The sequence below is a fragment of the Balaenoptera borealis genome (assembly GCF_965194805.1).
Source record: "Balaenoptera borealis genome assembly, chromosome: X".
Lineage (NCBI taxonomy): Eukaryota > Metazoa > Chordata > Mammalia > Artiodactyla > Balaenopteridae > Balaenoptera > Balaenoptera borealis.
In genome coordinates, this window is record NC_138881.1 from 49,450,255 (window position 1) to 49,468,087 (window position 17,833).

The 17,833-nt window shown below is 38.8% G+C and overlaps 1 protein-coding gene across 1 annotated transcript in view; it reads right to left on the bottom strand.

The window, feature by feature from the left end:
• FAAH2 (fatty acid amide hydrolase 2) overlaps nucleotides 1-17,833 on the bottom strand; it is a gene marked incomplete at its 5' end in the record, with an annotated part of 204,888 nt that overhangs the window by 172,856 nt on the left and 14,199 nt on the right. The window contains 1 exon segment of the mRNA XM_082377790.1: nucleotides 6,018-6,432. Coding sequence (XP_082233916.1) covers nucleotides 6,018-6,432 — 415 coding nt within the window.

Sequence of the window (17,833 nt, forward strand, 5' to 3'; positions counted from 1 at the left end):
TTTTTTTTTTTTTTTTGGTTGGGAGAAATGTGGGACGACACTCAGCATTGATTGGGGCATTGATTCAGCTACTTTGCCTGGGCAAAGAGGAGGAAACCACACCCCAGGTCTAGCAAATTTCTTTGAGGACCTGAATCAAATCACACGTGCATCCCTATGAGTTCTCTGATCAGACTGCACCACGAACTTGGCTCTGCAGATGAGAAAAGCTGCTGGTTGTAATTACTACTTGGGTGTTTCAGGTAGGAGCTGGGTCTGCCAAGATCTGGGTACTTGTAAGCCCCTCCCCCTTCTCCATGACAATCAGATTCCTAGTGGTCAAGACCTGTGATTACCCCATGATCCTCATGAAGAGAAATTTGAGTGGGGGCTCCCAAGAAGTGACCCACAATGCTGGATTAGCTGGATGTCTACCATGGGCTCAGGAGAGGCCTCTCAGTGTGACATTGTACTGGCCTAGGAGAGGGTAATGCCATCAACAGGTGGCCACTCCTCTTACCCTCTAATGTGGTCTGTCTTGGTCTCTGTGATGCAAGTAGGAGCTTCAGTTTCACCCTTAGTGTATTCTGTGAAATCTTGTCCTTGAATAGTTGTTAGTTGTCCTTCTTGTGAAGGGGATAAAAGTTGAGAATAACCTGTGTTGCCACTTTGGGGACACCTCTCTCTCAAAATGTTAACATTAGGGGAGGCTGAGTGAAGAATGAATGTGACACTTTCGTACAGTTCTTTGCAACTTCCAGGGAATCTATAATTATTCCAAAATTTTAAAAGTGAACTTTTAAATTTGTTTATTTTTATTTTATTTTTATTTTTTATTGAAGTACAGTTTATTTCCAATATATTAGTTTCAGATGCACAGCATCGTGATTCAGTATTTTTACTAATAGTTTATACTCCATTAAAACTTGTTACAATTTTTCACAATTTGTATGGAAACACAAAAGACCCCGAATGGCCAAAGCAATCTTGAGAACGAAAAATGGAGCTGGAGGAATCAGGCTCCCTGACTTCAGACTATACTACAAAGCTACAGTAATCAAGACAGTATGGTACTGGCACAAAAACAGAAATATAGATCAATGGAACAGAATAGAAAACCCAGAGATAAATGCACGCACATATGGTCACCGTATCTTTCATAAAGGAGGCAAGCATACACAGTGGAGAAAAGACAGCCTCTTCAATAAGTGGGGCTGGGAAAACAGGACAGCTACATGTAAAAGAATGAAATTAGAACACTCCCTGTCACCATACACAAAAATAAACTCAAAATGGATTAAAGACCTAAATGTAAGGCCAGACACCATCAAACTCTTAGAGGAAAACATAGGTAGAAGACTCTATGACATAAATCACAGCAAGATCCTTTTTGACCCAGCTCCTAGAGAAATGGAAATAAAAACCAAAATCAACAAATGGGACCTAATGAAACTTAAAAGCTTTTGCACAACAAAGGAAACCATAAATAAGACCAAAAGACAACCCTCAGAATGGGAGAAAATATTTACAAATGAAGCAACTGACAAAGGATTAATCTCCAAAATTTACAGGCAGCCCATGTAGCTCAATAACAAAAAAGCAAACAACCCAATGCAAAAATGGGCAGAAAACCTAAATAGACATTTCTCCAAAGAAGATATACAGATTGCCAAGAAACACATGAAAGACTGCTCAACATCATTAATAATTAGAGAAATGCAAATCAAAGCTACAATGACATATCATCTCACACCAGTCAGAATGGCCATCATCAAAAAATCTAGAAACAATAAATGCTGGAGAGGGTGTGGAGAAAGGGAACACTCTTGCACTGTTGGTGGGAATGTAAATTGAAACAGCCACTATGGAGAACAGTATGGAGGTTCCTTAAAAAACTACAATTAGCTCTACCATATGACCCAGCAATCCCAGTACTGGGCATATACCCTGAGAAAACTAAAATTCAAAAAGAGTCATGTACCAAAATGTTCATTGCAGCTCTATTTACAATAGCCAGGACATGGAAGCAACCTAAGTGTCCCTCATCGGATGAATGGATAAAGAAGATGTGGCACATATATACAATGGAATATTACTCAGCCATAAAAAGAAACGAAATGGAGGTATTTGTAATGAGGTGGATGGAGTTAGAGTCTGTCATACAGAGTGAAATAAGTCAGAAAGAGAAAAACAAATACAGTATGCTAACACATATATATGGAATCTAAGGGGAAAAAAAAAGGTCATGAAGAACCTAGTGGCAAAACGGGAAGAAAGACACAGACCTACTAGAGAATGGACTTGAGGATATTGGGAGGGGAAGGGGTGAGATGAGACAGGGTGAGAGAGTGTCATGGGCATATATACATTACCAAATGTAAAATAGATAGCTAGTGGGAAGCAGCCACATAGCACAGGGAGATCAGCTCGGTGCTTTGTGACCACCTAGAGGGGTGGGATAGGGAGGGTGGGAGGGAGGGAGATGCAAGAGGGAAGAGATATGGGAACATATGTATATGTATAACTGATTCACTTTGTTATAAAGCAGAAACTAACACACCATTGTAAAGCAATTATACTCCAATAAAGATGTTTTTTAAAAAAATCTAGAAACAATAAATGCTGGAGAGGGTGTGGAGAAAAGGGAACACTTTTGCACTGTTGGTCAGAATGTAAATTGATACAGCCACTATGGAGAACAGTATGGAGGTTCCTTAAAAAACTAAAAATAGAACTACCATACGACCCAGCAATCCCACTACTGGGCATATACCCTGAGAAAACCATAATTCAAAAATAGTCATGTACCAAAATATTCATTGCAGCTCTATTTACAATAGCCAGGACATGGAAGCAACCTAAGTGTCCATCAACGGATGAATGGATAAAGAAGCTGTGGCACATATATACAATGGAATATTACTCAGCCATAAAAAGAAACAAAATTGAGTTATTTGTAGTGAGGTGACTGGACCTAGAGACTGTCATACAGAGTGAAGTAAGTCAGAAAGAGAAAAACAAATACCGTATGCTAACACATATATATGGAATCTAAAGAAAAATGGTTCTGACAAACCTAGGGGCAGGACAGGAATAAAGACGCAGACATAGAGAATGGACTTGAGGACAAGGGGAGGGAGAAGTGTAAGCTGGGACGAAGTAAGATAGTAGCATTGACATGTATACACTACCAAATACCAAATATAAAATAGATAGCTAGTGGGAAGCAGCTGCATCACACAGGGAGATCAGCTCGGTGTTTGTGACTACTTAGAGGGTTAGGATAGGGAGTGTGGGAGGGAGACGTAAGAGGGAGGAGATATGGGGATATATGTATACATATAGCTAATTCACTTTGTTGTACAGAAGAAACTAACACAGCATTATAAAGCAATTATACTCCAAAAAAGATGTTTAAAAAAAATGAACAAGGTAAAAAAAAAGAAAAAAAGAGAAATAGACACAGAGTCTGAATAATCATTTTACCAACAATGATATACAGATGGTCAACAAGTACAAGGATAGATGCTCAACATTACTAATTATCAGGGAAATGCAATTCGAAACCACAGTGAGATATCACCTCAAACCTGTCAGAATGGCTATTATCAAGAAGACAAAAAATAACAAGTGTTGGTGAGGATGTAGAGAAAAGGGAACCCTTCTGCACTGTTAGAGGGAATGTAAATTGGTGCAGCCACATGGAAAGCAGTATGGAAGTTTTATAAAAAAAAAAAAAAACAACTAAAAATAGAACCACCATATAACCCAGCAATTCCACTTCTGAGAAGAAAGCAAAAACACAATCTCAGAAAGATATAAGCATTCCCATGTTCGTTGCAGCATTGTTTACAATAGCCAATATATGAAAGCAATCTGTGTCTACTGACAAATTAATGGATAAAAGATGTGATATATATCATATATATACAATAAGATGATGGATGTTAACTAGAGTTATTATGGAAAGTAATCATTTTACCATTACAATGTATATAAATATCAAATCATCATGCTGTATACCTGAAACTAATATAATGTTGTGTCAATTATACCTCAATAAAAAATTAATTAATAATTAAAATTGTTGTCAAATAATATAGTGGAATAATTAGCAGACGATTTTAAAGTAAATTTTACCAGAGACAATATGTGAATGGCCAGTGAGCCTTGGAAATAGTATTCAACATCTTTAGCCATTAGGAAAATGCAAATTAAAATCACAATGAGTACCAAATTGACATTTCCTAAAAACGTCAATCATTGATCTACCATATGACTCAACATTTCCAAACCTAGGCACGTACTCAACAGAAATGGATATATTTCCATACAAATATTTGTATATGTTTTACTCATAATAGCCAAAAAGTGAAAACAGCACAAATATTCAACTCAATTGGTAAATGGATAAATGAAGTGTGGTATATCTGTACAATGAACTGCCATTCTGTTATAAAAAAGAGTTATGTAATGATAGATGCTACAACATATATAAACTTCAAAAATAATCTGCTAAGTAAAAGCCAGATGAAAAGTGCCAAAAATTATTTTATTCCACTTAGATGAAATGTTCAGAAAATGAAATTTTATAGAGGCAGAAATGTTAGTAATTGCCTGGGGCTTGGACTGGGAAAGGGACATGACTGCAAATGTACATGAGGGATCTTTTTGTGGTGATAGAAATGCTCTAAAATTATATTTCTTTGGTGCCTGAAAACATCTGTAAATTTATTAAAAATTATTGAATTTAACAACTAACTTGAATTTTATTATGTGTAAATTACACTGTGGACTCTGACAATGCACAAGGAACTTGCCCGAACATTGTGCTAAGGGATTTGACCAAACTTTAGCTTAGCTTCCACCTGCACTAGTCTATGTTGCTAAAGGTGATATCAGTCCCCATGCTGAGCCTTTGCTCAAGAAAATGGAATGTTGGCAAGCCACAAAATGTACATTTTTCAAATTCACCTTGCCAAATCATTTTCAGTAATTCTCCACCTACCCCTTTTGTAATTTTCCATTTTACTATTGCCCAATATTCTCTTTCTCGTTTTCCTGCTTTACTTCCCTATAATCTCTGTTTGTTCCCTAATGGTACTCCCTTAAAAATTAAAAGCTTAGTTATCTTTGTCTTAGTGGGATTTGAATTCAGTTCATACCGTAGTCTCTCTCTCTTACTGAAGTTGTCTGAATAAAATATGTCTTGCCACCTTTAACGAGTGTATAGCTCTGTTTTTCTTGACAATACCTTAATAAAACCTGAAAAAATACTGTCAAATTAAGAGCAAGTTTAATAAATGTGTAATAGATTGGGGAAAAATCCCTAAAAATTTATTCTACTTTCAGATTTTAACAAGCCCAAATAAGAAATAATGGAGGATGTAGTATTGGTGTTGTTAATTCAAGAAAGGTTTGCAGAACAAAAAAAGCTTTTTTGGGAGTGATGTCAGCAAGTTAAAGGACTTGTAGGTCCTGATATTTGTCTCTCTCTCAAAATAAAAATAACAATAAATAAACAACTACAAACTGAAGAACAGAGCTCAGGGAAATATCTCCACTACAAATAAGAAGTAAAAACTCAGGGAGCTCAATAATTGAGGATGGCCTCATAGAAAAGTTAAGAGAGCATATTACTTGTGTCACCTATCCCTCATTCAAAAGCAACTTGGCACAAGGAAGGATTCCCTCAGAGAAACTTTACTCCATGGGGAAAAGGAAAGCACAAGAACCCCAGCAAGCCTCACCACCTGTTGATGTTTGCGGCCTTTGATGCAGAAGTCTCCCATAGTCTTCATCAATGCTAATGCCAACTGATGGAGATGCCCAGGAGTTCCCCCCACTGCATTTACTCCCCAAAGTTGTCAGTGCAGAAAGATCTGCCCTCATGGCCTCCAGTAACTGCTGTGTCACACACTTTAAGATTGAGATGCCATATCACCTCATCATAAATAGGACCAGGACTGCCCCTACTCTGCACCCCACTCCCAGCCCCAGATCAGCACTTTGTCCCACCATTATCAGAGCCATGTTACCACTGCCCTGAGCCCCACTTCCTGGTTCCCAAGTTGAAACTCTGAACCATAATTTCTGGGGGTAGTGCCACTTTCATAAAATTCATGATCCAGGTCCCAAGTTGCAGGTCTAAGCTGCCATTGCCCAGGAATGCTACCACAAACCTGAGCCCAGGTCCCTGGGTCCTGACTCAGCTTTAATTGATCCCCATCAGTGTCATGCTGCTGCTGTCCTGTGACTGGCCCCTCGGGCCATAATTGAGACTGATGCCTATCCCCAGGCTGTGCTGCTATTGCATTCTGCCCCCTGGGTTGAAGCCACCATTGCTTCTTATTAACCAAGGGCCCATACACTCCACCTCCAATGTCCAACCCCCCCTTATCTGGAGTCACTGTGGTGAGCCTCTGAGACCCATGTCCCTGTTCAATGGGAGATCTACACAAACCCACAAATTAGACACAAGCCCCACAGCAGCATCAAGTTCACTGGTGTCCCAGGACAATTCTTTATGTGCCTGATACCAGGACACTGGCTCTGCTACTGCTCTGAGTGCCACCATGCCAGACTACAGGAGCCAAGATATAGGTCTTGGCTAGAAATTTCCCCCTCAGGCAAAAAAAAAAAAAAAAAGGAAAGAAAAAAGAAAAAACAAGAAAACCTAAACAGCATTCTCTTCAGAGGATCCCAATAGCCTTATATGCAAATGCTACCCACATTACTTATGCAGTCTTGGCCACTGAACACTGAAGACCCATGCTGACCTCCACCTCAGCTGACAAGCTGTGTGTACACTACACCACAGTGCCTTCCAAGAAACCAAAGACAGTGCATCCTACTCACCTGGTACCCTATCAACTGCCTCCATGTGAAAATCTTTCCCCACCAAAGCTGTTACAAAAAGGATGGAAGACTTGACAGCATCTTCAAATGTGCAGACATCAATACAGAGCCATGAATAGTCAAGGAAACATGACACCACCAAAGGAACACATAGTTATCCAGTAATGACTCCAAAGAAACAGAGATTTGTAAGTTATTGAAAATAATTAAGTAAGCTAAGTGAGATTTCAAGAGAACAAAGATAAAAAACTCAATGAACTTAGGAAAACAATATATGAACAGAAGTTACACTGGAAACTAACACAATATTATAAATCAACTATATGTCAATAAAAAGAAATAGAAACCATAAAAAAGAACTAAAGAGAAATTCTAGAGATGAAAAATACAATAAATGAAAAAAAAATGCAGTAGGGTTTCAACAGTTAGCTCAATCCAGCAGAAGAAAAAAATCTGTGAACTTGAAGACAAATTTCTTCATATTGTCTAGTCATAGGAGAATAAAGAAATTAGAATAGAGAGGGGAGAGATCAAGGTGGTGGAGTAAGATGATGAGGAGAAAACCTCCTCCAGTGAACACATCAAAAATACATCTACCTGTGGAACAATTTTCACTGAAAAGTAACTAAAAACTGGCAGAAGAACTTCTTTACAATGAAATCTGAGAGAAAGATACACTTATAATCCAGTAGGACAGGGAACAAAGTGATTGAGTCAGGCCCTGGGGCCCTGGGTGAGGACTCAGAGGAAAAAGGAGATTGCACAGGCAGACACCTGCCTTAGGGAATGAGCAAGTTGGGCCACAGATAGGGTGTCCCAGTCCTGAGGTCCCACATGGAGGAGATAAGCACCCTTGGCTGGTTGGAGAACCACTGGCACAGATACAAAGGCTGGAGAAGCATGGACTCTGTTCATAAGGAGTGCATGCATGCTGTCTTACCCCAGGCAGGACAGAGAAAGGTTGTCCCCAGTAACTTCCAGGTTTCCCATGACCACCTCATCACACACCCTTACCTAAACTTAATAAACCACTCAGCCACACTCCACAGCACTAGGTCTGAGATGGCCAAGACCAGGGTAAGACATGACCATGGGCTGCATTTGAGCAGAGCCAAAGATGCCTACCTAGGCAGAGCATCAAACCTCTGTAGGTTTAAGAGCCCCACTTTCTTCAAAAATCTGAGGCAAAGATCAGAGTGTGGGGAGGTGGAAAAATACATACTTAAAGGGAAGAGAGCCAGCTCAAGCCTGAACCTCAGGACTTCTGCTCCAGCAACGTGGGATCAGACCCCACCACTGACAGTGTGGTGATGACCACTGAGGAGAAAGAAGTCCTGCTTCACAACCTGTACAGGCTCTAGCCCCTCCATCTCCAGCCCCATCCCCTACAAATGTGACAGCAGGCAGCGCACCCTGAGGAAAGACGTGACTGGCATCCACATGTAATCCAGCCTTCCCACCAAAAGCATTGGGCACATGTAATCTGTATAGGGACACAATCACATAAGAACACCAATTCAAGACCACAATAGGTAAGAGTTTCACCTAAAATTGTAAAGGCAGGGAAAGTTATTTAAAATGAAAAGGCAAAGGAACTACTCTCAAATGAAAGAACAGGAGAAAACCCATGGAAAAAAAATAATGAGACAGAAGTAAACAATTTATCAGCTACAGAATTCAAAGCATTGGTAATAAAGATGTTAACTGAACTAGGGAAAGGAATTAATCTAAACACTGAACATTTTAACAAGGTCTTGAAAATATAAAAAAGACACAAGTAAAAATGAATAATTTAATATCTGAAACAAACAAAAAACACTAAAATGAATAAATAGCTAAGTGATAGAGAAAAGCACATAAGTGATCTGGAAGATCGAATAATAGAAATCATCCCATCAGAATAGCAGAAAATAAAAGAAAAATGAAAAAAAAATTAAATCAATCTAAGAGATCTCTGGGATAGCATCAAGTGTTCCAACATTTGCATATGGGTTCCAGAAAGAGAAGAGAGAAGGTGATCGAAAATGTATTTGAAGAAATTATGGCTGAAAAATTCCCAAACATGAAGAAGGAAACAAATATCTAGATACAGGAAGCACAGAGAGTCCAAAAAAAGATAAACCCAAATGGATCCACACCAAGACATATCATAATCAAAATGGCAAAAGTTAAATATAAAAAGAGAATTCTAAAGGTAGTAAGATATTAACAAAGAGTCTTATACAGGGAAATTCACAAAAGGCTATCAGGGATTTCTCTTCAGAATATTTGAGGGTCAGAAGGAAGTGGCATGTTATATTCATAGTGCTCAAAGGGAAAAACTTGCAACCCAGGATATTCTACCCAGCAAGATTATCATTTACCATAGAAGCAGAGATAATGAACTTCTCAGACAAGCAAAATCTAAAAGAATTCATCAATACTAGATAGACATACTCTAAAAGAAATTTTGAAGACTGTTCTCTAAATGCAAAAGAAGTAAGGATCAATAGAAAATGGGAAATCCTACTAAGATATATATATCTTTTACAACTCATATATATATATACATAAATTGAAGAGTATTCAAATAAGCCAGTACATAGATTAAAACACAAAAAATTGTAAAAGCAACTATTTCTACTATAAACAGTGAAGTGAAAAGCATGAAGATATAAAATATGATATCAAAAACACAAAATATGGGACAGTGGCCAAGATGGCAGAATAGAAGGATGCTAAGCTCACCTCATCTCACAAGCACACCAAAATCACAACCATCTGCAGAACAAGCATCATTGAAAGACTCTGAAACCTACCAGAAAAGATCCTCTACAGCTAGAGAAGTAAAGACAGAATCACAATGAGACTGGCAGGAGGGGTGGACTCACAATATATTCAAATTGCACATTGCCCGGGTGGGCAACTCACAAACTGAAGAATAATTATATTACAAAGGTTCACAGCCAGGAGTGAGAGTTCTGAGCTCCAGGTCAGTTTCCTCAGTTTGGGGATCCAGTGCCAAGAAGAGGAAGTCCCAGAGTATTTGGCTGTGAAGGCCAGCAGAACGTGATTGCAGGAGCTCCACAGGACTGGGAGAAATAGAGACTTCACTCTTAAAGGGTGCACACAAAATCTCATGTGCACCAGGACCAAGGGCAAAAGCAGTGATTTGAAAGGAGCCTGAGCCAGACCTACCATATGGTCTTGGGGTGTCTTTTGGGGAGAAAGAGGTGACTGTGGCTCACTATGAGGACAAGGACACTGGTAGAAGATATATCAGGGAGAATTCATCTTCATGAACTCTCCTGGAGGTTGACATTGTGGCACCAAGACCTGGCCACACCTAACAGACTGGGATGCCTCAGGCCAAATAACAAGCTGGGTGGGGACATAGCCCCGCCCAAAAGTGGACAGGTGGCCTAAAGACTTCCTGAATTCACAGCCACCACTAGACACACCCCTAGACAAAGTCCTGCCCAACAGAGGACCAATGCCCAGCTCCACCCACCAGGGGGACAGACAATGGCACCTCCCACCAGGAAGCCTGCACAATTTTCTAGACCAGCCTCACCCACCAGGAGGCAGACAAAATAGGCAAGAAAACTGCAGTCCCACAGCCTACAGACCAAATCCAAAAGTGCAGGCTAGACACTACCCTGGGATGAGCTGGCCCTGGGGACTTGGGTGATGAGAGGGGACTGCAGTACTGGAACACATAGAATGTCTCCTACAGAGGGCTGATTCTACAACTTTGAGAAACAACCAACCTACCACATACATAAAAATACAAATAGCAATTCAGACAAAATGAGGTGACAGAGGAATATGTTTCATAGGAAGGAACAAGAAAAAGGCCAGAAGAAGAACTAAGTGACATGAAGATAGTCAACCTACTCAAGAAAGAGGTCAGAGTAATGGGCTTAGAGATGATCAAAAAACTCAGGAGGAGAATGGAGTCACAGAGCAAGAAGTTACAAGAAGTTTTTTTTAAAAAGAATTAGAAAATATAAACAACAACCACACAGAGTTGAATAATACAATAACTGAAATGAAAAATACACTAGAAGGAATCACTAGCAGAATAAATGAAGCAGAAGAATGGATCAGTGAGCTGAAAGACACAGTGATGGAAATCACTGGTGTGGAACAGAATAAACAAAAAAGAATGAAAAGAAATGTGGACAGTTTAAGAGACCTCCGGGACAGCATCAAATTGACCAACATTTGCTTCATAGGGGTAGCAGAAGGAGAAGAAGAGAAAGGGCCTGAGACAATATTTGAAGAGATAATAGCTGAAAACTTCCCCACCTGGGGAAGGAAACAGTATATCAAGTCTAGGAAGTGTGGAGAGTCCCACATGGGGCAAACCCACAGAGAAATATGCCACAAAACATTGTAATCAAAATGACAAAACTTAAAGGTAAAAAGAGAATATTACAATCAACAAAGGAAAAGCAACAAATAACATACAACGGAACTTGCATAAGGCTATCAGCTGGCTTTTCAGTAGAAATTCTGCAGGCCAGAAGGGAGTGCCATGATATACTTAAAGTGATTAAAGGGAAAAGCCAACAGCCAAGAATAATCTGCCCAGCAAGGCTCTTGTTCAGATATGTTAGAGAAATCAAGAGTTACAGACAAGCAAAACCAAAAAGCTCTGCACTACCAAACCAGCTCAAAAACAAATGTTAAAGGAACTTCTCTAGGTGAAAAAGAAAAGGCCACAACTAGAAGCAAGAAAATTTAAAAATGAAAAAGCTCACTGGTAAAAGCAAACATACAGTAAAGGTAGGAAATCATCTACACACAAAGCAAGTAGGGAGGTTAAAAGACAACAGTAGTAAAATCAACTGTATCCACAATAAGCAGTTATGGGATACACAAAGCAATTAGACATAAAATATGATATCAAAATCAGTAATCATGGGGGGACAAAAGTACAAATGAAGGGTTTATTAAATGCATTTGAAATTAAGAGATCAGCAACATAAAATAATCATATATATATATACAGACTGTTACACAAAAACATCATGGCAACTGCAATAAAATTCTATAATAGATACACACTCAAAAAAATAAAAGGAATCCAAATGTAACACTAAAGATAGGCATAAAATTACAAGAGAAGAGAACAAAAGAAGAAAGGGGGAAAAAGACCTACAAAAACAAATCCAAAACAATTAACAAAATGGCAGTAAGAACATACATATCGACTATTACCTTAATTGTAAACAGACTAAAATCTCCAACCAAAAGACATAAAGTGGCTGAACGGGTAAAAAACACAACACCTGTATATATTCTGTCTACAAGAGACTCACTTCAAATCTAGAGACACACACAGACTGAAAGGGATGGGATGGAAAATGGTAATCCCCACAAATGTAAATCAAAATAAAGATGGACTGCCAATACTCATATCAGACAAAACAGGCTTTAAAATAAAGACTGTTACAAGAGACAAAGAAGGGCACTACATAATGGCCAAGGTATCAACCCAAGAAGAAGATATAACAATTTTAAGTATGTATGCAACCAACGTAGGAGCACCTCAGTACAAAGAGACACATATTAACAGACATGAAAGAAGGAAATGACAGAAACAACTCTAACACACCACTTACATCAATGGAGACATCATCTAGACAGAAAACCAATAAGAAAACACAGACCTTAAATGGCACATTAGACCAAATGGACATAATTCATATACACAGAGAGCATTCCATCAGAAAGCATCAGAATACCCATTCTTTTCAAGTGTACATGGAACATTCTCCAAGACAAATCCCATGTTGGGCTGCAAAATAAGCCTGGGTAAATTTAAGAAAATTGAAATCATATCAAGCATCTTTTCCATGCCCAAACCTATGAGACTAGAAATCAACTGCAAGAAAAAAAAAAACTGCAGAAAACACAAACAGGTGGAAGCTAAACAATATGCTACTAAACAACCAACGTATCACTGAAGAAATCAAAGAAGAGATAAAAATAAATACCTAGAGACAAATGAAAATGAAAACATGGCGATCCAAAACCTATATAATGAAGCAAAAGCACTTCAAAAGGGAAGTTTATAGCACTACAAGCTTACCTCAGGAAACAAGAAAAATCTCAAATAAACAACATAACCTTCCACGTGAAGGAACTAGAGAAAGAATAAACAAAACACATAATTAGTAGAAGGAAAGGAATCATAATGATCAGAGATAAAATAAATGAAATGAGACTAAAAATACAATACAAAAGAACAATAGATGCAAAAGAATCTATGACACTAAGAGCTACTTCCTCAAAAAGATAAACAAAATTGACCAACATTTAGCCAGACTCATCAAGAAAAAAAGAGAGTGGACGTAAATGAATAAAATCAGAAATGAAAAAGGAGAAGTTACAACTGACACCACAGAAATACAAAGGATCATAAGAGACTACTACAAACAACTATATGCCAATAAAATGGACAACCTAGAAGAAATGGAGAAATTCCTAGAAATGTACAGTCTCCAAAGTTGAACCAGGATGAAATAGAAAATATGAACAGACCAATGCCAGTAATGAACTTGAATCACTAATTAAAAAAAAAAAACAAACAACAACTCCAACAACCAAAAGTGCAAGCCCAAATTCTTCACAGGTAAATTCTACGAAACAGAGAAGAGTTAACACCTATACTTCTGAAACTATTCCAAAAAATTGCAGAAGAAGGAACACTTCCGAACTCATTATATGAGGCCACCATCACCCTGATACAAAAACCAGACAAAGATATCACCAAATAAGAAAAGTGCAGGCCAATAACACTGATAAACATAGATGCAAAAATCCACAACAAAATACTAACAAGTTGACTCCAACAGTACATTAAAAGGATCATACACCATGATCAAGTGGGATTTATCCCAGGAATGCAAAGGATTATGAATATCCACAAATCTGTCATTGTGATACACCACATTAACAAATTCAAGAATAAAAATCATCTGACCATCTCAATAGATGCAAAAAAACTTTTCATAAAATTCAGCATCCATTTATGATTAAAAAATAACTTCTCAGAAAGTGGGCATAAGTGGAAGGAAAACTCCCAAACACATTCAGTGAGGCCACCATCGCCCTGATACCAAAACCAGACAAAGATACCACAGAAAAAAGAAAACTACAGGCCAATATCACTGATAAACATAGACGTAAGAAACATCAACAAAATACTAGCAATCCGAATCCAACAATACATTAAAAGGATCATACACCATGATCAAGTGGGATTTATCCCACGGATGCAAGGATTTTTCAACATCCACAAATCAATGTGATACACCACATCAACAAACTGAAGGATAAAAACCATATGATCATCTCAATAGATGCAGAAAAACTTTTGAAAAACTTCAGTACCCATTTATGATAAAAACTCTCCAGAAACTGGGCATAGAGGGAACATACCTCTGCATAACAAAGGCCATATACGACCAACCTACAGCTAACCTCATACTCAAAGGTGAAAAAGTGAAAACATTTCCTCTAAGATCAGGAACAAGATAAAGATGTCCACTCTGGCCAGTTTTATCAACATAGTTTTGGAAGTCCTACTAAGGCATTGAGAGAAGCAAAATAAAAGGAATCCAAAATGGAAAAAAAGAAGTTAAACTGTCACTGTTCGTAGATGACATGATACCATACATAGAAGATCCTAAAGATGCAACCAGAAAAATACTAGAGCTCATCAATGAATTTGGTAAAGTTGCAGGTTACAAAATTAATACACAGAAATCTGTTGCATTGCTATACACTAAAAACAAAAGATCAGAAAGAGAAATTCAAGAAACAATCTCATTTATCATTACATCAAAAAGAATAAAATACCTAGGAATACACCTACCTAAGGAGACAAAATACCTGTACTCTGAAAAATATAAGATGCTGATGAAAGAAATCAAAGAAGACAATAACAGATGGAAAGATATACCATGTTCGTGCAATAGAAGAACCAATATTGCCAAAATGACTATACTTCCCAAGGCAATCTACAGATTCAATGCAATCCCTATCAAATTACCAATGGCATTTTCCACAGAACTAGAACAAAAAATCTTAAAATTTGTATGCAGACACAGAAGACCCAGAATAGCCAAAGCAATCTTGAGAAAGAAAAACGGAGCTGGAAGAATCAGGCTCCCTGACTTCTGACAATACTACAAAATTATATTCATCAAAACAGGATGGTACTGGCACAAAAATAGAAATATAGATTAATGGAACAGGATAGAAAGCTCAAAAATAATCCCATGCACCTATGGTCAATTAATCTATGACAAAGGAGGAAAATCTACATAATGGTGGAAAGACAGTCCCTTCAATAAGTGATGGTGGGAAAGCTGGACAGGTATGTGTTTAAAAAAATGAAATTAGATCATTCTTTAACACCATACACAAAAAAGAGCTAAAAGTGGATTAAAGACCTAAATGTGACACTTGACACTGTAAAACACCTAGAGGAAAACATAGGCAGAACACTCTCCGACATAAATTGCAGCAATATCTTTTTCAATTGGTCTCCCAGAGTAATAGAAATAGTAACAAAAATAAACAAACGGGACTTAATTAAACTCAAAAGGCTTTGCACATTAAAGGAAACCATAAACAAAACAAAAAGGCAACCCACAGATTGGGAGAAAATATTTGTAAATGATGTGACTGACAACGGATTACTCTCCAAAATTTACAAACAACTCATGAGGCTTAATATCATCAAAAAAGAACCAAAACAAACAAACAATCAAAAAATGGGCAGAAGACCTAAATAGACACTTCTCCAAAGAAGACATATATATGGCCAATAGGCAAATGAAAAGATGTTCAACATCGCTAATTATTCGAGAAATGCAAATCAAAACTACAATGAAATATCACCTCACACCAGTCAAAATGGCTATCATCAAAAAATCCACAAACAGTAAATGCTGGAGAGGGTGTGGAGAAAAGGGCACCCTCCTACACTGTTGGTGAAAAGGTAAATTGGTACAACCACTATGGAGAACAGCACAGAAGTTCCTTAAAAAACTAAAAATAGAGCTACAGTAATGACCCTGAAATCCCACTCCTGGGCTTATATCCAGAGAAAAACATGGTCCAAAAGGATACATGCACCCCGATATTCACTGCAGCACTGTATACAATACCCAAGACATAGAAGCAACCTAAATGTCCATTGACAGAGGAATGGATAAAGTAGATGTGGTATATGCATACAATGGAATATTATTCAGCCATTAAAATGAATAAAATAATGACATTTGCAGCAACATGGATGGATCTAGAGATGGTCATACGGAGTGAAGTAAATCAGAGAAAGAAATATCGTATAACTCTTATACGAGGAATCTAAAAAGAACTGAAACAAATGAACTTATTTACAAAACAGAAAGAGACTCAGAGACTTAGAGAACAAACTTACGGTTACCCAGGGGGAAGGATGGGGGGAAGGGATAGTCAAGGAGTTTGGAATCGACATGTGCACACTGCTATGTTTAAAATGGATAACCAAGTGGACCCTCAAGATGATGGAGGAGTAAGATATGGAGATTGCCTTCCTCCCCACAAATACATCAAAAATACATCTACATGCAGAACAACTTCTACAGAACACCTACTGAACACTGGCAGAAGACCTCAGACTTCCCAAAAGGCAAGAAACTCCCAAACGTACCTGGGTAGGGCAAAAGAAAAAAAAAAACAGAGAAAAAGGAAGAGGGACAGGATCTGCATCTCTGAGAGGGAGCTGGGAAAGAGGAAAATATTCCACATACTAGGAAGCCCCTTCACTGGCAGAGACGGTGGGTGGGAGGTCGGGGAGCTTCAGAGCCATGGAGGAGAGCTCAGCAACAAGGGTGCAGAGAGCAAAGCAGATAAATTCCTGCACAGAGGATTGGTGCTGACCAGCACTCACCAGCCTGAGAGGCTTGTCTGCTCATCTGCTGGGGCGGGTGGGGGCTGGGAGCTGAGGCTCGGGCTTCATAGGTCAGATCCCTGGGAGAGGACTGTGGTTGGCTGCATGAACACAGGCTGAAGGGGACAAGCGTGCCACAGTTAACAGGGAGTCTAGGAAAAAGTCTGGAACTGCCTAAGAGTCAAGAGACCATTGTTTTGGGGTGTGCAAGGAGAGGGGATTCCTTCCCTGACTGCCCACAGAAGGCAGAGCACTGCCTAAATGAGCTCCAGAGATGGGCGAAAGCCATGGCTATAAGCTTGGACCCCGGAGACGGACATGAAATGCTAAAACTGCTGCTGCAGCCACCAAGAATCCTGTGTGCAAGCACAGGTCACTATCCACACTTCCCCCCGAGGAGCCTGTGCAGCCTGCCACTGCCAGGGTCCCGTGATCTAGGAACAACTTCCAGAGGAAAAACATGCATGCCTCAGGCTGTTGCAACATCTTGTCGGCCTCTGCCGCTGTAGGCTCAACCGCATTCCAGTTATAACTACCATACCCCTCCCTCCCCCTGTCATGACTGAGCCAGAGCCCCCTAATCAGCTGTTGCTTTAACCCTGTCCTGTCTGGGTGGGAACAGAAGCCTGAGGGCAACCTACATGCAGAGGTGGGACCAAAACCAAAGCTGAACTTGCGGAGCTGTGCAAGCAAAGAACAGAAAAGTAGATTTCTCCGTGCAGACTCAGGAGCAGTAGATTAAATCCTGACAATCAACTTGAGGTACCCTGCATCTGTGGAATACCTGAATAGACAATGAATCAAACCAAAATTGAGGCAGTGAACTTTGGGAGGAACTGTAGACTTGGGGTTTGCTGTCTGCAACTGACTTGTTTCTGAGTTTTATGTTTACCTCAGTATAGTTTTTAGTGCTTGTTATCATTGGTGGATTTGTTTATTGGGTTTGATGCTTTCTTCTTTTTTTATTACTTTTTATTTTTTTATTTTAATATTTTTTTATTTTTTATTTTAATTACATTATTTTATTATTTTCGTTCTTTTCTCTCACTTTCCTTCTGAGCT